Genomic DNA, 22,518 nt, shown 5'->3' on the forward strand with positions numbered 1-22,518 from the left:
GTCCCCTTTTCCTCTACCTTTCTGTATTACAAATCTGTTCTCTTTCTTTGAGATGAATTCTCTATCCACTGACACGTTGCTTCTCCCTCCCACTTTACAAAGCTTGAAAAGATTATATAAAGTTGACTATTATTATAATTGTAAATAATGATGAAGACAAAGTATTCTATGTGCCTGTGAGTCATGAAATATCAATCTTCAAATAAATAAGTAAAGGGGACAGCTGGGTGGTGCAGTAGAGTTCAAATCTAGCCTCAGATATCTTAACACATACTATCTGTGTGACCCTGAGTGAGTCACTTGATTCCAATTTCTTCAAAAATAAATTAATATACAAATAAAGAAATAAATGGAGATTTATCCAAAAAGGCAATGAAGAAAAACAGTGAGAGCATGTGATGGGTATGAAAAAATTATGAGATATTTGTAAAAAAAAAAGTAATCCTGTAGGAAAAGTAGCATGGTGTCTGGAAAAGAAGGTAGGACTTAAAGTGAGGAATAACAGATGGAAATTTCACATATTCCACTAGATTCTATGTAACAGATTAATGGCAAAATATTGTCAGGAGATACAAAGGATGAAAAAGCATGAATGGTCTGGGATCTAGAGGGTGTGCCAATATTGATAAGATCCATTACTGAAGTAAAGGACTTTTAAAAATGGAGATTTTAGGGGAAGGGGAAGCCCATTCCAAGAATGAGCAAAGGGACAGGGTAGGGAGAACAGAAAAAGAACAGAAAACAGAAAGGTTCAGAACTATCATCAAATATTAATTAGTACTCAACCAAATGTAGCTGGAGTCTCTGATTCTAGGTCTGTAACCTCTAAATAATCCAAACCAGCCCCAAGTCTTCTATATTTGTGTATATTAGAGAACTAGAATATTGTAGATTGTTACATGCCTCTAGTTAGCTACAGTCCTAAATTGCCCCAAAGTGCTTAAAGCCAGAAAAGACACTTCTAGACAATTAAAAAGTTCAAGTGGTCATGTCATTGAAATACCTTCTCCTGTGGCTTTCACAACTGAGAATATCACTTACTTTTCTCTTTTTTTCTGTTTTTAGGCAAAGTTAAGTCATACATTGAGTAGCTAAAACCAGATTTGAACTTAGTTTCTCTAGGACTGGTGCTCTATCTAATATTACTCTATCTTGAAATATAGCATCTATATAAAAGTACAGAGTTGGCTTTGTAACTATAAGAGCTATTTGATTGAATTAACGCAGTAGGAATAATAACTATGATTCAAGGGAGCCACCACAGAAAGGTCTGACATGTGCTACACACTGATAAAGTACACATGAATATACCTGGAATCAAATCTCTGCTCCCCAAAGTTATAACGGTACTTTTAAATAGATTGGGGATATTCTTAGTATGAGGACTATCACCAAAATATTTACCATATTAAGATTGGAGGACCAAGAGACTTAGCACTACCATCAATGACAAATAATGATTAGCATCTATCTAAATATAGCATAGACCCTTAAGGAGTTGTGGGTTATATTCTCAGGAATATAAACCATCCCCAAAAATTCCACATCTTTAAGTAAATTAGGGAGATAATGGAGAATTAGGCATACCTATTGCCTTTATAAGGCATAGTTAGCCTTCAAAGTGACATATTAGCTCTATTTTAATAAAAATCTTTTACATTATATTAAAGATAAATAGACTGACCTTAGATGTATTTGAAGTATGACTATCAAAACTGGGAATTCAAATTTCTTACTCTAGGAATTATTTGAATTCTGGAACAAGGGAACTTATAAGAAGTCTGGGGTCTTTTTTAATGCTTTATATATCTATGGATAGCTATTATTCTAGTTTAAATGAGTTCATTGAGTAAATGGGAATATAGGGAATATAACTATAATTTTCCTTTTTTGGTTAATTATGCATATATTGACAAGAATTTATTGTTTAGTTCTAGACAAAAGAATGATTATTACCTATTTCTCAGGTGACTAAGTAGAGGAAGAGGCAATTATAATATCTCTCGGATAAGCAAACAAATAATTCAGCAACCATACAAAAGTACTGAATACAGCCTACTGCACCAGCCAGTTCTGAGTCAGTCCTCATATACCTCCAAGATTATCATGAATAAAATCATTTTTATCCCTCCAGTGTAATGAGGGAGGAGAAGCACAACCTGGAATCCCTTTGAAGGATCAATCCTTTTAGAAAATGTACCTTTTTAAAAGATAATTCTGTCTTTTTGATACACTTAAGAGCAATAACATTTAAAACAAAAATTAAATTGATTTTGCAAAACTATGAGAGATTCTCTCAGAAGATTTGTGGTCACTGCTTCCCCACAGGGTCCTGCTTTTGACTTTTCTAACTATAAAGCAAGGGAATTAGTGGTATAGCCAACAGAGCTCCAGGACAGAAGACCTCAGTTCAAATCTCTCCTCAAACACTTGCCAGCATTGCAAGTCACTTAGCTTCTATTTATCTCAGTTTATCAATCTGTAAAATCGAAATAATAATAACACTCATCTGCCAGTGTTATTATGAAAATCAAATGAGATAATAATGATGAAGTGCTTAAGTTCTATATTTTGTTTGTCATTCAGTCATCTCAATCGTGACAATATTTTGTGACTCCATTTGGAGTTTTGTTGGCAAAGCTACTGGAGTGATTTGCCATTTCCTTCTCTAGTGGATCCCTTTTGTTAGGCAAAGGTTGACTGATTTGCCCATAGTCACAGAGTTCATAGGTGTCTATATCCACTATGAACTCAGGTCTTTATGACTCCAGACTCCATGCTCCACACATTGAACCACTGGCTACCTCCAAGTATTCCATAAATCTTAGCTGTTATTAAAACTTAAATTAATGCATTTCCTTCTTTTCCTTTTCTTGATATCTGACTCTCTGTGTTCTCTTGGGCCTATGTGAGTTTTCATCACAAGTGGTTTAGATGTTAGCTTCACTTAGGCTTTTCATAGTTATATTAGGATCTGGAAAATGACAAGTCCTAGTACCAGATTAAAGACAATCTCTTTCCCCTTCACCCATCCCCTGCTATCTGCCAGTACTGCCTGGGTTATTAATGGAACTGACATCTCTGCACAATTGACTGAGCAGTCCAGCAGCTGGATAACAAGTGGGGAAGCTGACAGCAGCAGATCTAACCCCAAAGAGATAAGCAAACATGCTGCAGCTATTAGTTCAGCTCGGGGCAAAGAGAAAGAATCCTACATGGTGTTAAACCTCAACATAAAATTTCCAGATTACTCAAGGAATATGCTCCCTTTCCCAACAACTTCATGATGGGGAAAGGAAGGGAGAAACAAAGAGGCAGAGGCAGGGCTTACTTCAGAATAGGGAAATTCTTCCTCAGAGACAGTGGCTAAAGGGCTAAGATTGTAATTGAGAAGACCTGATTTCAAATCTACTACTCTTACTAGCTATGTGACCCTGGACAAGTCACTTAACCATTCAGCTTTTGTCACACCTCCCTCAATCATAAAGCAGAAATAATAAAATAAGATAATATTTGCAAAATACCTGGCATATTTTATCATTGTTGAGTCCTATTGATCATGTCTGACACATTGTGACCCCATTTGGTATTTTTTGGAGTGAGATTTTTTTTTCTCCAGCTGATTTTATAGATGAGGAAACTGAGGCAGAGTTAAATGACTTGACCAGAGTCTTGTAATTGCTGAAGCTAGATTTGAACTCAAGAAGATAGGCTTCCTGACTTCAAGCCCAGTACTCTATTCACTATAAAACCTAGCTACTTCTTTTTATGTATATGTATACACATATAAATATATACATATATAGCACTTGTTTGTGGGTATTATATGTATGTGAGTAAAAATATGTCTTATTGTAATATATTGTATATATTCAATCATTTAAGACATACGCAATACTTTATGACCTAGTTGAAGTTTTTTTTTTGGTAAAGGTACTGAATTAGTTTATCATTTCCTTCTCCAGTTCCTTTTACTAAAGTAAACCAAGTTGAATGACTTGCCCAGAATCATATAACCAGGAAGCATCTGATGTAGATTTGAATTTAGCTCTTTCTGACTCCAGATTCTGCCCTCTTTTATATATATATATATATATATATATATATAGTATATATATATAGTATATATGTGTGGATATTTGAATGGATAGATTAGATAAATAGATAGATAGATAGAAAGATAGATAGATAGATGAAAGGAAGGAAGGAAGGAAGGAAGGAAGGAAGGAAGGAAGGAAGGAAGGAAGGAAGGAAGGAAGGAAGGAAGGAAGGAAGGAAGGAAGGAAGGAAGGAAGGAAAGAAGGAAGGAAGGAAGGAAAAACACCTTACAAGTTAAGAGGCAATATGAAACAGTAGACAGAAAACTGGTCTCACAACAAGGATGTCCATTTTCCAAAATACATCATCCCTGAAACCATGGAAAACTCACTTAATTTTCAGGGCTCTGGGAAGATCTCTAAGATATTAAATAGTCAAAAAAATTGCTGAACTAGACCAATAGTGAAAGTCTCCTAGATTGAAAGAATGTCTGGCACAGGGCATACCTACTTAGTTGTTTGGGAATCATATACCTAGGCAGTGTAGAGTAGTTACTGGAGAAATTTAGATAAGAAAACCTGGGTTCCTGTACACAAATACTGACTGTTTAATTCCCTCAGTGTTAGGGGCCACCTTCTAAGAATGTAACTATACAAGTTTCCTAGAATGATGAAAACACAGATCAAGGTACTTTATCTGGTTTAATGGACTGGATCTGGAATCAAGAAATCCTCAGTTTGAGTCCTGTGACTCATTGTTCCTAGTCTTGCTTGTAAATCAGTGTTTAAGAAGCTCTATGAGGAAAATATCATCCAATCTGCAGCTTTGTCACATATCCCTATCTGTGATGTTTGTACCCCTTCCTGACAACATCACATATAGACATTTGGGAAAGAACTGAGATGGAAAGGTCCAATCCCCTTTTGCTGACCTACACCAGTTCAAATTGTCTATATCCCATTACAAAAGCTATCAATAAAAGCCTGTTCCATCTTGAAATTATCTCTAGTGATCAGACCATCTATGTGCTTCTACCTTGACATATTTTAATAAACACTTTTTTCTTTGTCCTGAGTTTTGCCTTACTAATCAGAGAGAAAGACCAAGCAAAGAATTTTCCCTTAAACATTTAGCTTGTGATCCTAGTGAATCATTTAACCTCCCTCATTTACCTAATCCCTAAAATGGTGATAATGATGGCACCTACCTCACAAGCTTATTATGAGGATCAAATGAGATAATAAATGCAAACCTTAAAGATCTATACAAATCCCAGTTATTGTTTCATTGCCCTGTATGTTATATATATATATATATATATATATATATATATATATATATATATATATATATATATATATATATATATATATATGTATATGTATATGTATATATATATGTATATATATATATATATTTAAATATGTGTATTCTCTAAAAAGAATGCAAATTTCCAGGTGGGAAATTATCCCCCATAAAATATCTTTATATTCCCAGATACTATCATGGTGTCTGGCATATAGTAGATATGTTTGCTTGTTTGCTTCATAATGTAAAACTTTAATTGATCAATGGTCTTATTCTTCTGGCAAATCCCTTCAATGTTGTAGATCAAAACCCATTCATACCTACCACCTTAGCCATGTTTTCTCACAAATACCCTTCCAGGGCTCAACCCAACATTTTGAAGTCCTTCCTTGTACACTGATACCAGGAAAGAGAGTTGCATAATTTGGTACTAGCTTGTGAACAAGAAGATTAAGCATTAAAATTTTACTATCTGGAAATAAAACCAGGGGACATTTTCCATCATTTATTAAAGGTCACTCTCTTGTTCCCTACTTTGAGAGTACTTCTTAGGTCATGTGGTTGTCTCTGAATTGCTTTCCAAAGATATAATAATCCCTTGTGTTTATCTTTTGCTTTGGAGGTTGAAAAGTGCTTTCACGTATAATGGCATTTGATCCTCAACACAATCCAACAAGCCCTATAGAACAGTTATCATGATCACCACTTTTCAGGTGAGAAAATGGATCTTCAGAAAAGTTCAATGAAATGTTCAACATCACACAAATTTTTAAATTGTAAAAACCAGGTATAGAACTCTGACCACCTTGCAAAAGCAGCATTCTTTCCACTATACCTCACTCATCTCAAACTCTTTCCCTCCTTAGACACTCCCCTAAAAATGTACACTAAAAATATCAGATTTTGATAGGTTAACCAGGTTATTAACTTTCCAGGATGTACTCAATTCTCCTGAACTTTCCACAATACCACAGAAACCTCCTCACCCTGTAAGTTTACTTCACCCTGGATTTCTCACACTAAATAGGACATCTGTTTTAAGGTAGGTGTCTAAACCAGTCATATCTTCATTCTTCTCCAGGCTGAACTCCCAACTCTGACAGACTTTTGCTACAAGGCCTGCCTCCACCATCTGCACATACTTTCATACCTTCTTCTCTCCACCTGCTCCCTTCTCTCTCTTTCAAATTTCCTTTTATCTTTGATCTTTTTCAATAGAACATAAACACTTTGAAGACAAGAACTATCTTTTTTGTCTTCAAAGTGTTTATGTTCTATCTTTCTTTGAGCTTGTATTTGTATTACCAGTGCCTGACATTTTAAATTGTTTAAAAATATTTGTTGGTTGTTTATATAATAATAATAATAAGCTAACATATTTAGTGCTTTAAGGTTCCCAAAGTATTTTGCATTTATTAAACCATTTGATTCTTATTACCGTGAATGCTTATGTTAATGATAATGAAGAGGAAGAGGAAGATGATAGCAGTTTTATATCACCTAGTATTCTAGGTACTATTCTAGGAAATTTTACAATTATTTTCTAGTTTGATCCTCACAACAATCCTACAAGGTACATGGAGGAAATGGAGATAAATAGAGGTTAAATGACATACCCAGAGTTACACAGCTACGAGGGGTTACAAAAGACACTGACTGTAGGCCCAAAAATCTATCTACCTATTTGTCCCATTGTCTCCTAGAAGAATATACAAATATTTAAAAATTACAGACCTTGTGTTTGTATGTGTCCATTTGCAGCAAGAAACAAATATTATTAAGATCTCAAGTTGGAATTAACCTACTAATCTATGTTTAGGAAGATTTCTATTAGCATAGAATCCCCCATATTACAAGAATGATAGAGCTATGAAAAGATTCTCAGAAACATCAAAGTATTTCTTTGAGGTAGAAAAGGCAATTTCTGGCATTTGTTTAAAAGCCTGAATCTGAAAATGTTAGAGTTAAAAGGTAGCATAGAAAGTTATGCATAATAGAAGCTTGAAAATACACTAAATATAAATAATATTCTATCTTCCAAGCCACAAAAATGTTACCCATTTGTGTTTTTTTTTCATATCTCCAAATATTGCTATCCCTTCCCAATTTTGTCCCTACATTTTTTTCTATCATGTAAATGGATATATGTAAGAAACATGATAAAAATGATCTTGGTTCAAGTTCTTCCTTTAACATTTTGCTATATGGGTGACTTTATGCTGGTCACTTAAATTTCCTTATCTGTAAAAAAAAAGTTAATTAAATTCAATGAGGTCACATTTAGATCTATGATTCTGGAATTCAATTTACTTAGTATCTTTATTCCTCTTATTTTGTCATATTGTATAACTAAAAATATAACTAATAAACTAAAAATATGCAACAGAACCAAAAATAGAACTAAAAGGAAAGAAGCTTAAGAACATAAAGATGGGGGAATCCATTTAAAATTTTAATAATTTACTGGCAACAAATTTCTCAAAATTTATTTTAGAATTCTACTATCATTAATTATTAGAGAAATGAAAATTAAAACAACTCTGAGGTGCATCTCTTAGAAATGACAAATGCTAGAGGGGATATAAAAAATAGGATGTATTACTGATAGAATTGTAAACAGGTCCAAACATTATAGAGAGCAATGTGGAATTGTGTCCAAAATATATAAAAGTACATACCCTTTGACCCAGAAATATCACTCTTAGGTCTACATAGCAAAGAAATTAAAAAAGGAAAAAAATCTATATATTTTGTACATGTAGATCTTATAGCAGCTTTTTTTGTTATAGCAACAATGGAGAGGCCCATCTTGTATGAACAAGGTGTATGATAAGGCCTCTTGAATACATCCTATCTGCTCAACTCACTATGGATTTCCCTTCTTGTCATAGCCTTGCCTTTTCATTCCTTTCCAGTTGTTCTATTCCTCCCCAAGGGAATATAAGCTTTCTTGTATGCTTGTATTTGTATCCTTAGCACTTAGCACAATTTCTGGCACATAAGGGATTAAAAATTCTCTCTCTCTCTCTCTCTCTCTCTCTCTCTCTCTCTCTCTCTCTCTCTCTCTCAACTGAGGAGAGGCCTATCAATTGGGAATGGCTGAACAAGTTGTAGTATATGGTTGTGATGGAATATTATTATGCTATAAGAAATGTCAAGCAGGATGATTTCAGAAAAGTCTGGGAAGATTTATATAAACTAAAGCAAAGTGAGGTGAGCAGAACTAAAATTTTATACAAAATAACTGCAATATCATAATGACAATTAATTGTGAAAGACTTAGCTCCTTTGATCAATACAATGATCTTAGAAAATACTCAAGGAATCATGAAATACTATCTGTGAAACAATCTTGCTTTACCTTCTTGTTGTGTGTTCTTTTTGGCTTCCTACTAGACTTTCAGATACTGAACTTTTTAAAATCTCTGTCAAGACACCAGTCCAAATACTTTTGGAACAGACTGTCATATCCAGTATGTTAGTTCTCCCTCTCAGTTTTGAGTAATTGCAAATGTGATGAGTGTACCATCTACACTTTTATGTAACCATTAGATTGGGTCACAGTGTATTAAAATACTTACTAAGTACTTTGAAAAAAAACCTCCATAGAGATAACTGATGAACTCAGAACAGATTGAAACATATTTTCTAATACTTTGTTTTTTTCACCTACCACAATGAGTTAATGTAAAAATATACTTTGTATGACTTCATATGCAGAATGGATTTTGTATTTCTTGCCTTCTCAATGAGTGGGAGGAGGAAGAGAAAAAAGGAGAAAGTTAAAACCAAAAATACTTTTTAAATTTTTGTAAAAAGAATGCTGTCTACTGACTTATTTGTTGATCCTAAATAACTCAAGAGATAATGAATTTTTACTTGAAAACTAAACTTTGTGAACAACTAAAATGAAGTACTATAACCTCACTATAACACAAGTCATAGCATGCCTTTAAGATTAATGACTTCCCTTTTATTAGAAATATTCAAGTGAGACTGGGTTCTTCTTGTCAAAAATGCTATAGAAAGAATTAATGTTTTAAATAATGGGGGGGAGAGAGAGAGAGAGAGAGAGAGAGAGAGAGAGAGAGAGAGAGAGAGAGAGAGAGAGAGAGAGAGAGAGAGAGAGAGAGACAGGGGGAGAGAGAGAGAGAGAGAGAGAGAGAGAGAGAGAGAGAGAGAGAGAGAGAGAGAGGGAGAGAGAGAGAGGGGGAGAGAGAGAGAGAGAGAGAGAGAGAGAGAGAGAGAGAGAGAGAGAGAGAGAGAGAGAGAGAGAGAGAGAGAGAGAGAGAGAGAGAGAGAGAGATGTTTTAATCTCAATATATACCAGAAATTATTATTATGATACAAATATAAGCATACAAGAGAGCTTACATTCCCTAGGGAGAAAAAAATTTCCCACCAAAAGGAATGGAAAGGCAAACCTACCGACAAAAAAGAGAAATCCATAGTGAGTTGAGAAGATAGAATATGTCCAAAAGGCTTAGTCATACAACTTAAACATGCAGTAAATATCTCAATGATTAGAGGTATTTGTATCTGTAACTCTATGTGGATATATGTATGCAAATATGTTTCTATTTATGATTTTTTAAAAAAGGCAAGAAGCAATTTTGTACGTATATTTAATTTGCATTTGCATTATCTGGGCCCCTCATGAAATGGTTGTCCAAGCTAGGGACTCATCAATCTTGAAATTGGGCCTCAGGAATTCCATGAATCTCGGAGAAGTTATATATGAATATACCACAAATTAATATAATGGCAAAAAATCACCATATTAGTAATCCCAGTAGTAGTCCCTTTTAAATGATCTCTTTTAGTTACTTTGTATGTATATTGTTTATTGACTTTTGTAAATTCTATGCATCCCCTGAATAATTCTGTGTGAAATTAAGTCTATTCCATACCCAATTTTCTTGTGCTATCTTCAGTGCTTCTCCAGAAGTTGGGAATTCCTTTTACCTATATTTTAAAAAACCCTGAAGCAAGCTACAACCAAGTCTAATTTTAGAGATTTCCTACATTAAGACCAAATAGAAACAATGACTCAAAAAGGAAAACTAAATTTCATGGTGTCAGTCTTCAGGATCGGACCCAGTCTAAGTCAGCCAGAGATTTTTTGTTTGTTTTGCCATTGTTGTTGTTCTTGTTTGGGGTGGAGGATAAGGGGTGGAGGTGGTTCTAGGCCATCATGGATCATACTTAGAATAAAGATACTGAACAAAAGGATCTCTATGGTGCTCTCTCCCTCAAGAACCTATTATCTCACTGAAGCTAGTTACTAAAATGGAATTTCATGTAAATCACCCATAAGGACCCCAAAGAGACTATGTTGGTATGAATCTAGTCCAACAAAGTTCAATTCAATTCAATCAACCCACATTGGAAAATCAAACAACAAAGACAGATATTTATAATATATGTATAATAAAGCTGATAGAAACTTTATAATTTGATTTGATCTAAGACCATATGTTGCAGACAAGTTACCTGTCTACTTAGTGGAAGGAGTTGCCATAATTAGTGTTCCTCACATCAATTAAATCCCAGGTCCCAGATTCCTTCTCCACACAAAGCAAATAAAATTATTTTCTTATATCTTTAAAGTGTCTCATTATGGTCCATGTAAAGAAGATCCTTCATTTTTAAAACCAGAGGTTTCCAAACCCTACTTGGTAGCTCCTTACACAGACATCACCACAATCTGCCACCACCCATGACTGTCTCCTTGTCCATAAGACCACTGTGGCTTACAAGGAGAGAAAAGGAGGAAAAGGGAAGAGTACAAAAGGAAAATAAGAAAAATAAAAGTATATTGGCATCCTTAGGCTCCAATTTCCTCATCAGTAGAATGAGGAAGTTGGATTAGATGTTCTCCATGATCTCTTTTAGCTCTCAAATGCTATAACTAAGCATTTCAAAAGAAGATTATTTTTGGTATGTGGAGAGATAGAAGCTTAGAGCTTAAAATCATTATTCTCTTTTATTCATCATCCTATTCAATATGAAAATGCTATAACTTATTCCACAGGTGCAGAACAATCAAAATTCACTTTCATTTCCTACTCCTGACTCAGTCTTCCTTAACTTAACATTCCTAGATAAAGATGGCAGTTGCAAACCAAGAAGAAGGAGATAAAAATCACATCAAGAATATAAGGCTTTTAAGGTAGGGAGGCACCTAGAGAAGCATGTATCCAAAAGGCCCAATCATACAACTTGTACATGAGGAAATATCTCAGTGTATCTGTCTATGTGGATGTATATTTGTAGATATGTTTCTATCTATGACAAAAGAAGGGAAGAAGTCATTTTTGCAGATGTGCTTATTTTACATTGTTAAAAAAAAATGAAAAATTCACAGACTGAAGGTTAATCAGTTACTGATGGTCAGATGAGTATTAGGTCAGAAGAAAAAATATAGATAGAAAATAGTATAGGGAAAAGCTCAAATTTCACGGAATGCAAGAATAAAAGGGATCTTAAAGATCATCTAACTCATTTCCTTCATTTCAAGATGAATGAACTGAGATCTACAATGGTAAAATCTACCCAGATTTAGTGGCAGAGCCAAGATGAGGCCCCTATATTTTTGGACTCCCAGTTTGGGGTTCTTTCCACTGGGATGCATTAAATGGGCTGAGAAAGAAAATAGCTCAGGATATATATGGGGGAGAAAAACAGATAACTAAGGAAGAGAGGTGGGAAACTAGTGGGTCTTTTTCCTTGAATTAGGTGCCCTGTTTATGATTTCATTTTTATTCTCATTGGAATGCCTTCCTTCTCTACCCAGTGGGAACCCCCAGCTCTCTCAAAGGAATGTACTTAGTCTTTTCCTTATTCTAGCACTACCACTCATACCCAACCTCTTATTTCTCCATTCTTCACTCCACCTTCAATGTAACTGTTCTCCCTACAAGCTCAGAATCTATTTCATAAATTTTTGTGTTTACTTATCTCTGAACATATTGTTTCTACCTTAAGTTTATCTTCTGTTTAGGGCAGAGAAGGCTATCATATTTGTCTTTTTATCTCTAGCACCAAGCAAATATACAATATGCAAACAACTCTTTACATATAAGATTCATAGACTGCAAATGAAAAGTGATCTCAGAGAACTTGAAAAAAAGGAAGATTTACGGATGTCCATCAATTGGAGAATGGCTGAATAAATTGTGGTATATGAATATTATGGAATATTATTGTTCTGTAAGAAATGACCAACAGGATGATTTCAGAAAGGCCTGGAAAGACTTACATGAATTGATGCTGAGTGAAATGAGCAGGACCAGGAGATCGTTGTATACATAAACAACAATACTATATGATGATCAATTCTGATGGATGAGGCCATCTTCAACAATGAGATGAACCAAATCAGTTCCAATTGAGCAATAATGAACTGAACCTGCTACCCCTAACTGAACCCAGCGAAAGAACTCTGGGAGATGACTATGAATCACTACATGGAATTCCCAATCCCTCTGTTTTTGTCCACCTGCATTTTTGATTTACTTCACAGGCTAATTGTACACTATTTTAAAGTCAGATTCTTTTTGTACAGCAAAACAACTGTTTGGACATGTATACATACATTATATTTAATTTATATTTTAACATATTTAACATGTATTGGTCAACCTGCCATCTGGGGGGGAGGAGGGGAGGAAAAAATTAGAACAAAAGGTTTGGCAATTGTCAATATTGTAAAATTACCCATGAATATATATCTGGTAAATAAAAAAACTATTAAATAAATTTTTAAAAAAAGGAAAAAAGGAAGATTTAGATGAATTTTAAAGGAAACCAGAGAACCAGGAAACAGAAGTGAAGAGGAAGAGCATTCCAGGCATAGGGATAAGCCAATGAAGAGACACAGAATTGAAAGATGAAGTGCTATGTGAGAACAAGGCTACATCCAAGTCTAATTTTAGAGATTTCTTAAATTAAGACCAAGTAGGAATAATGAGTCAAAAAGGAAAGTATTGCAAAGGACTAAAGTCTAAAAAGATCAGAAAAGTAAGAAGGGAACAAGTTATGAAGGTCATTAAATGCCAATTGAGACCCTAGAAGTAATAGGGAGCCAATCGATGTTTTATCAGAGGGAGGTGAGGACAATCACTTTGTGGAAATTCCATTCAATGTCCCAAAATCAAATTTATGTTCATAAATCACTTAATAATTTGCAAAGCACCTCTCTCAAAATAATCCCATAATAAGGTAGGTAATACAAATACTATTCACCCAAATGTACAGATGGAAAAGTAAACTCTGTGTCATGGGCCACACAGCTCTTAAGTGACAGAACTAGAAATCAAACCAAGTTCTGATTCCTAGTACCACATTCTCTGTTTTGTTTTTTGAAGCTGTAATGGATCTGCAGCTCCATTCAAATACAATATTGTGAATGGGAATCATTACATGACCTCAGAATTCTTGGTACTTTGATCAAGAAAAAAGATTAACAAAGATTGTTTTTTGAATTGTTTTACAAGTTGTAACAAAAAGAGGGCTGACCTTGGACATAAGAAGACCTGGTTCAAAACCATCCTTCCACACGTATCAATTAACTGTATATATTTGGTCAAGTCTCTTAACTGCTCATGACAGCCAGGCCACTTTTTAAAACCAGAAGTTATAGAGACATGGCAAATCTGTGTGGATTGAAGGAATTATCATGCTACAAACCTCTGGTAAAATCATAGTGCTGACAAAAAAAAAAATCAGCACCTATTTGTGCTTTTTTTAAAAGCTAACAAATCCCTATGCCCTGATATTTATTTATAATAACTTTCTAATCGTTTTCAAAATATATGATCACAAAAAGGAGATTACACTTAGTTCACAAGTTTTTAAAAATACCTTACCATAAGATCTAGAACTGGAAGGAATTTTTGGCATTTTAATAGCTGGGAACAACATTGAAAACTAAAAAGATAATATGGCTTGCCCAAAGTTAGATAAATACAAAAGATTCAAATCCAGATCTTTTGATTATAAATTCAATGTTCTTTCAACTATGCCAGACTGTAGACTGTGATAATATAAAAACTATTCATGATCTCTTTCTGGAGGTGAGGAAGAAGTCAGAGATAACCAGTTTATTATTCCCAGGAAGTAAGGCCACCATTGCTGATTACTCACAATGATTGCCTCCAGAAAGTAACAGGACAAAACATCATTAATAAATTTCCTTCTTCAAAACAGCACCACTGTTATAAAAGTCAAAATAATAAGCTCTTGCCCATTTTCATTCTCTGTCATTGTTTCCCCCCTCTCCCCCAGTTTCAGGAGCTTCATTACTATGGAATGTTGTGGTCACCATTTAATGCCATATAGTACATTGTCAATATAGGATCTTTAAACTGGTAAGAAAAGTAGAGCTTCTTCCCTCTCATTCATTATTTTCCAGTATTTCTTATAAGTTTCTCAGTGACTCAGCACTAATCTACTGTGTACACTGTTAACTGATGAGAAATCTTGGGCATAGGGGTAATGGTTGAAAAAAAAAATACAAGCCCAAAGAATAGTGCCAAGGTTTACTATGGGATGCGAGCAAATTATTTACCTCCACTTAAAATGTAGGTGAAAGTAAAGAATTTCTTCTTAATGTAGGGATTATTAAATCGTAACAGAAAGTATCTAGAAAATAATCAGAGATCTCCATGTAAAATTCAAGTAATTAGTAGCTCCTCCATTCTTGTTGGTTATTAAAAGGCAATCAAGTCAGATACAGCAGAGAAAGAATGACAAAGAAAAAATAATAATTTTCAAAAAACAGACCAGAAGCAAAATACTGCATAAAAGTCTTTAGCTCTTTAACTATGTATGTACTTTTCAAGTACCAAGAGCTCCATCCAGAGAACATCTTGAGAATTGCACTTTATTTATTTCAGAGAAAAAGAAAACCAAATCTTTTGTAGTCCAAAATAAGACCCACCTTTATCCTCCCTAGAGAGCCCTTCCCTTTTATTGGATGATGAAGAAGAAGCATCCACATTTTTATTTTCATTTTTTGAGCACTCTGATATTCCAAATACAATCAGCACTTCAAGATGCTTCCTGAGGCTTCCTGGGGATCTAAATAAAATGATAAGTAGGTGCTTTTTCTTCTTCTATCTTTTCTGTTCATCTCTAAGAACTCTCAGGTCATCAGAAGCAAGTACTTTGTTAAAATAATAACCATGATGTAGCAGCTTCCACAGATGCACAATTAAATTCAGAGCAATCCTGTTGTCAAACAGGAATATATAATAAGAATAGAATTAAGACTAGTTCTGTGTAAAGTGGGATCCCCAGTCACCTTGACTAGAATGTCAAACAGTGATGCAGCAGATCACTTTCAACCTTTTGCCATGTCCCTGAGATAAACACTGTAAGGGTTTGTTGAAGAAGAGGTTATTGTTCCCAGGACATTATGTTTATATCACGAAAACAATTCATATACTCAAGTCAGTCAGGAGAGGCTCTCTTCTACTAGAAGGGGTCAGACTGCTAAAAACTAAGCTACAGTAGTAATACTCATTTTCTCTCACAATACCATAACAACCAAAGATTCTCTAAAAAAGAATCCAACTCCTTAAATAAATGAAAAAAATCTTCTCAAAACAATAAACATCAGAATGCTGAGAGGTTCCCCTACCCTTTCACCAGCTTCACACCTCAGAATGTAATTTTGTTCCCTCAGTGAGAAGCCTCTGCCCATTCTCTATAAGATGATGGACAGTCTTGACTGACAGGCTTTGGGGAGGGGCGAATAAGACTTAACCTTTATTCTGTTTTCCCCCCTTTTGTTCTTCACTGTCAAACACCAAGAAAGCTTTTCATGTATGTTGACAGAAAAATGCACTGAAGAGATTACAGCCCTGAGGTGGGAGGATCCTTGCTGACACACCATCCACTCCAAGGGCAATGGGTAGAGAATATACAGTCCAAGAGCTTGGCTAGATTCACTGAAGGACAGAATTTCCTTCAGCACAGAAAATAAAGTGAGATTATAAAGTAATGACTTGGGGAAAGGGGCAGAGCTCTATTCAGAAATAAAAGTGATATGAATACAAAAGATGTCCATTTAAAAATTTAAAGAAAAGAAAAGAAAATGATGGGATTGGTTGCCACAGGTAGTGCATGGTAATGTCTCATTACTTTGCAATAATGCTATGTGTTAGAGAACATGTCGATCAGAAGACCTAATATTTAGTACTGGAAAACACTTCAGAACTCATCAAGGCAGCTAGGTAATAGCTATTGTTCTATAGAATAATATAGAATGAATGCTGGAACTGGAATCAGGAAGAATTGAATTCAAATCCAGTCTCAAACACTTTCTAATTGTGTGATACTAGGCAAATTACAATCCCAGGTTTCCCAACTAAACATAGGAATGATAAAAGTACCTAAGCTGCAGAGTGGCTGTGAGGATCAAGTGAGATAATGTTTGTGGAGTGCTTAGTCCAGTGCCTAGCACATAATAAGCAATAAATAAATAGATAGATAGATGGATAAATGAATGAATCAATCAAAAATCAAGTAAATAAATAAATGAGTGAGTGAATGTATGAGTAAATAAATAGATACATACATACATATATATACACACACACATACATGCATAATGTCACAGCTGATTAAGCCAGAAGCTTTTATCTATTCCATTTTTGACCTGAGCCAGTTCATCTCTCCTTTACATACATAGTAAGAGCTTAATAAATGCCTGTTGTCTTTCTTCCTTCCTTCCTTAATTTATTTATAGATAAGAAAACCAAGTCTTAGGAAGCTTGAATTTCATGCTCACAATCATACAGTTAAAAAGTAGCAAAGCTGCAAATTTAGAGTCAGGTTTGGAAATAGAAAATTGCTCCTTTTCTACTGTAGTAGTCTTTGATCACTTCAGGGCTATCCCTAGCAGAGTCACTGAAGCTTAAAGTGATCACAGAATCATTAAACTGGTAAGAACCTTGAAGTTCACCTGACACAACCTCCCCATTTTATAAATAAAGAAACTGAGACATAGAAAAGTTAGATATCTTGCCTAAGATCATACAGGTAGTCTTACTGGTCGTGCTTTTTGGGTCACCTCTGAAAAATAATGCAGCAGGATGTGTTTCATTTGCTTACAAAGGCAGCATCATCCATAGAACGGAGGGATAACACTGTGCATGCAGCAGAAGGACACAGAGCCAATATAGGGTTTTCCCTTTTCTTTTGTTGTTCAGGTCTTTCCTGCCAGCTGTTCATCTTAGCTTCCTGCTGTTCTGCATGCTGCCATATATACTAAGAGGCTTATGCAAAATCACTGGCTAACAGGAAGTGTGACTAAACAGAATCACTGGTAAAAAAAAAAATAAATAAAACTGAAGACCATCCTATAAAGTGTTTAAAAACATTAAAATATATGAAAAATCAATGATGACATCAATTTGGAGAACTCCCAATATGGAAATTCTTTGCACAGATCTATTTATAATTTAGAAGAGAGGATCTAAAGTAAGAGTCCTTAAACTGAAATCTGCAACATACACACACACCCACACACACACACACGCACACACACACGCATGCACACACACACGTGTGTGTGTACTTATATGTGTGTGGCTATATATGTATATATGCATGTATCTATACATATGTGTGTATGTATGTGTATTTTGATATAATTGATTTCCTTTACAATCTTATGTACTTTTATCATACACATTCAAAATCATCTTTCTGAGAATGGGTCCATGTCTTCACCTGGCTGACAAAAAGATGTATGACACAAAAAAGGTGAAAAATCCATGTTCTAAAGAGATTATGAGGTACAGAGAGGTTAAATCATTTGCCTTGAATCATACAGCTAGAAAATGTCACAGTTGTGATATGAAGCTGGGTCTTCCTGAGTTTATACCCAGCATGCTATCCACAATACCATAACTACTATAATTTTGAAAATCCCATTAGAAAAATGAAAGGGCAGGACTCATTTCCTCTTATTTCCAGAGAGTAAAATCTATTTGTACATTCCAAAATAGAATTTAGTTTTATAGGTGTTTAGAAGCTTCAACAACAGTACAAACATCAAAACATTAAATCAGAATGAAGCATGAAAACACTTAACAAAATTTTTTTAAATGAGATTTCTTTACCTTTTCTCTGGCTCTCCTTTTTGTCCCTGCATCCATCCACTCATTTTCCTTGTCCAGCATGTCAATGAAGGCCCAGCGAACTCCTTCAATCAGTTCCTCCATCTAGAAAAAAAAAAAAAAAGTCACCCTAATAAGAAAGTCTAGGCATAAGGTAGAAAGACAGAAGGCAAAAGGTAGACAATGAGAAAATGTAGAAAGCAGGAACCTTTGAAAGAGAGCTTCAGGGCCAAGCCCCATTTCAGGGAAACACAGTTTAATGAAAAGAGAGGTGCCTTCTTTGTAGGGAGATTGGGACATTCTAGATAGACCCTGAAAAGAAAGACTCTTCCTCAACTCAACAGAAGTAGAGGAGTTGCAGTGACTGCAGCATTTACTTCTTCAAATCATGTCAAGGACCAGCAATAAACAGATTATATGGAGAAATTACCATAGCTCCTACCTTGTAACTTAAATCTGCCTGTGGCTATCTAGCGCTGACAACTCATTTCAATTTTCTATAAGGGCTGAAGGGGAAAAGAATAAAAAGTCAAAAAGTGAGCAGAGAGTTGGGTATTTCAGAAAAATGACTGAAACTGAAAAGATCCAGAGTTAACAGAAGGCCAAGTAGAAAGACAAGGAACCCTGAGGGAAAACTTCTCCCACATGAATCAGAGCTGTTCTGGGTGCCCCGTCAGTTCTTTTTAAGTTTGATCCCTAGGGTGAACCAGATATTTTCTTAGTATCTTTGTTCTTATCTTCTTATTCATCTCCTCTCTCTCTCTCTCTCTCTCTCTCTCTCTCTCTCTCTCTCTCTCTCTCTCTCTCTCCCCACACACACACACACACACACACACACACACACACTTTTACAAAGAAGGAAATTCAAAACCAGAGAAATTTTTTTGCCTAAAATTAACAAAGGAGCCAAATGCAAAAACTAGGATTCAAACTCAAGATTTAAGAGTTGGGTGTTTTTGTTTTTCTGGAAATAAGAAAGGAACCTCTCGGGTCTTGTGGGGGGAAATATAATAAGAAAGAAAAAAGTCTGATGCCTGAAATAGGAAAACAAAAAACAAGAAGGATATTAGAAGTAGAAGTAGAAGACCAGGACCTCAGATTGCAATTTAAAAACTAAATGTAGAGAGAGATTTATCTCACTCACAAGATTAGCACACATTTTCCAGCCCTTAGGTAATCACACTCAAAAAGGTGAGATAGTAAATAGTCCTTATCCAGGGATCTATCATCATAGGGAATTTCTCCATCTTATAAATTGGAACTAGATCTTATTCCCATTGTCCCTGTCCAGACTACACTCTCTACTTGTTTCTAATGCCAAATATACAGCTATTCATATCTGTATATCTAGATGCCATTGAGGACCTTAAAATTTAAAGCAAGAAAGGGAAAGAAAGAAAGGGAACGAAAGGGAAAAAGAATTTACCTAATAATTACTATGTACCATACACTGTGTTAAATGCTTTTTACAAGTACTGTATTTCATTTGATCCTTACATCAACCCTGTGAGGTAGGTTCAATAGAAGGTCAATAACTTATCCAGGGCCATATAGCTAATAAGTATCTGAGGTAGGATTTGAACTCAGATTGTCCTGACTCCAAGACTGGTGCTCAATCCACTGTGACAGATAAAAGGACATATATATTCCAATTCCCTCATTTTTACTAATAAAAAAATTGAGGCCCAAATTCTCCTACCCAATCTGATCCTTGGGATTCTATCTACACATGCTGAAAGCCTCTAGTTTGGCTCCAAAATCTGAACTCCAGACGCAACTTAACCATTGACTTTTTAGTACCTTGAGGTACCATTTTTCTTTGCTAACTAATCAAAATCATCACTGATTATATATAACCTATTTTGCATATGCCTCACTATCAGGAAAGCACTTCCAGTCAAGCTGGGCACCATGTCTGGTTCTTCCTAGACTGCTATTATTCATGTATGGCCCATTACTGATACCTGAGTTTCTGGAAAGGAAATCTTTTTAATTAATCATAGAACAAGATCTTCCTCAAATCTGGTTTAAGCTTGGTGATAACACTTAATTGGTAAGGAGTTAACAAGATAAAATCTAGCTGCTTAGATAAGAATTTTCTACTTTTTCTGGACTAAATGCTTATCTCAAGTTAAGTTAAGTCTCGCCTTTCTGAGGTATTGTATTTTTGTTGTTCATTTTTTAAAAAGGGAAACATTTTCATAGAAAAGGAAGCTATGTTTGAATTGTTTTTCTATCCCACAAGCTTATTTGTTTGGAATTATGTATCTGATGACTTAAAATAATTGGTAGGAGGGGAAAGACTTTTCATTTTGCAAAATTATAACCTATGATATAGCAGCCAAAGAGAAAATCTCAAATGGCATCAGGAAAGGAAAGAAGAGAAGCTATTGTAGGTATCTGTCTAATTCAGCTATTCTAGGACAGTTGTCCATATGTATATCAGGTATTATATACAAAGCTATAATTAGGGCAAAAAAGCTGGAGCTTTGTCCATGGTCCTGACAGCACTTTCATTCCTTCAATAGCATAAAATTAACAGTTAAGCATAAAGACCTAATTATTAAGAAAACTTGTTAAGACATGATATCACCAAATAGCATACTAGAATGATATCCTTTCCTAATCCCTTCATGTTCTCCCACTCAGTTGCATACAAGCTAAGATGAGTCTGTTGGGACCTGGATTTCTGTCATCCTCCCCCATCAGGCTTATGGAGGTTTCTCCTCCATAACTAAAGCCATGCTTTGTGCTGATTGGCCTAAAACAAAAATTTCCAATTGCATTTCTTAATATATAAGTGAGGACCTCTACTGTAATTTAAGACAGATAGCAGCCTCACCTGTCTTTTGTCACTCTGGCTAGAAAACAATCCATGAAGTATTGAGTCTATATCCTGGTCACTTACAATGACATATGTGCTTAACAGTGAAGGAGCTGTCAATTTTGGAAGGCTACATCTTAACTATACCAGATAAAATGGTCTACTATACCAGGAGAAGTGGCCAACTCAATGGACCTTAATTATGGAGGGACTTTACTTTCTGTCTCTCTCTTCTCATCATCTGACATCAATTCTACTCTCAAGAATGACAGGGGGGAATTTTGATGCTCTTTTCTCACTCCAGAAATATAACAGTAGTTATCAGCTAAAATATATGGGCAATAACATTTAGGGAGTGACTGAACAAGTTGTATTATATGATTATGATGGAATATTATTGGTCTATAAGAAATGATGAAGATGCTTTCAGAAAAACATAGGAAGATGTATATAGACTAATACAAAGTGAAGTGAGCAGAACCAGGAGAACATCATACATATTAATAGCAACATTGTAAGTATGATCAACAGTCTGAAGATAGCTATTCTGATCAAGACAATGATCCAAAACAATTCCAAAAGAATCATGATGAAAAATGCTACCTACCTCCAGAAAAATAACTGATGAAGTCAGAATGCAGACTGAAGCATATTTTTTTGCTTTATTTTTGAGGGGTTTGTGCATATTTTATTTTACAAAATGGCTATTATGGAAATATATTTAGCATGACCACTTATACAATTGATATTATATTGCTTTCTTTCTCAAGTGGTGAGATAAAAGCAGAAAGGAAGAAGAGAATTTGGAACTCAACATTTTTTTAAAAAATCAATGTTAAAAATGTTTATATGTAATTGTGAAATATTTAACAAAATAATAGATTATATATACATATATATTAAAAATACATGGACTGTGAGATAGTATAATGGACAGAGCACTGAATCTGAAGTCAGAAAAACATGAGTTCAATATCTGGCTTCAGACACTTACCAACTGGGTGACTCTGGACAAGTTACTTAATTGTTATTTGCCTCAGTTTCCTCAATTATGAAATGGGGATAACAATAGCACCTACCTCCTAGAGTTGTTGTGAAAATCAAATGATACAATTTTTGTAAGGCCCTTAGAATAATACCTGGCACGTTATAGTAAATGTTATGTAAATATTAGCTGTTTTTATTGTTATATACCTAGGGTATAGCAGCCAAAGAGCA

General features: G+C 34.8%; 1 protein-coding gene across 1 annotated transcript in view; it reads right to left on the bottom strand.

Moving 5' to 3' along the window:
* PHEX (phosphate regulating endopeptidase X-linked) overlaps nt 1-22,518 on the bottom strand; it is a 278,269-nt gene that overhangs the window by 109,550 nt on the left and 146,201 nt on the right. Inside the window, exon 12 of the mRNA XM_074300930.1 lies at nt 18,480-18,581. Coding sequence (XP_074157031.1) covers nt 18,480-18,581 — 102 coding nt within the window. The remainder of the gene's footprint in view (nt 1-18,479; nt 18,582-22,518) is intronic.

Source organism: Sminthopsis crassicaudata, chromosome 3, assembly GCF_048593235.1.
Source record: "Sminthopsis crassicaudata isolate SCR6 chromosome 3, ASM4859323v1, whole genome shotgun sequence".
Lineage (NCBI taxonomy): Eukaryota > Metazoa > Chordata > Mammalia > Dasyuromorphia > Dasyuridae > Sminthopsis > Sminthopsis crassicaudata.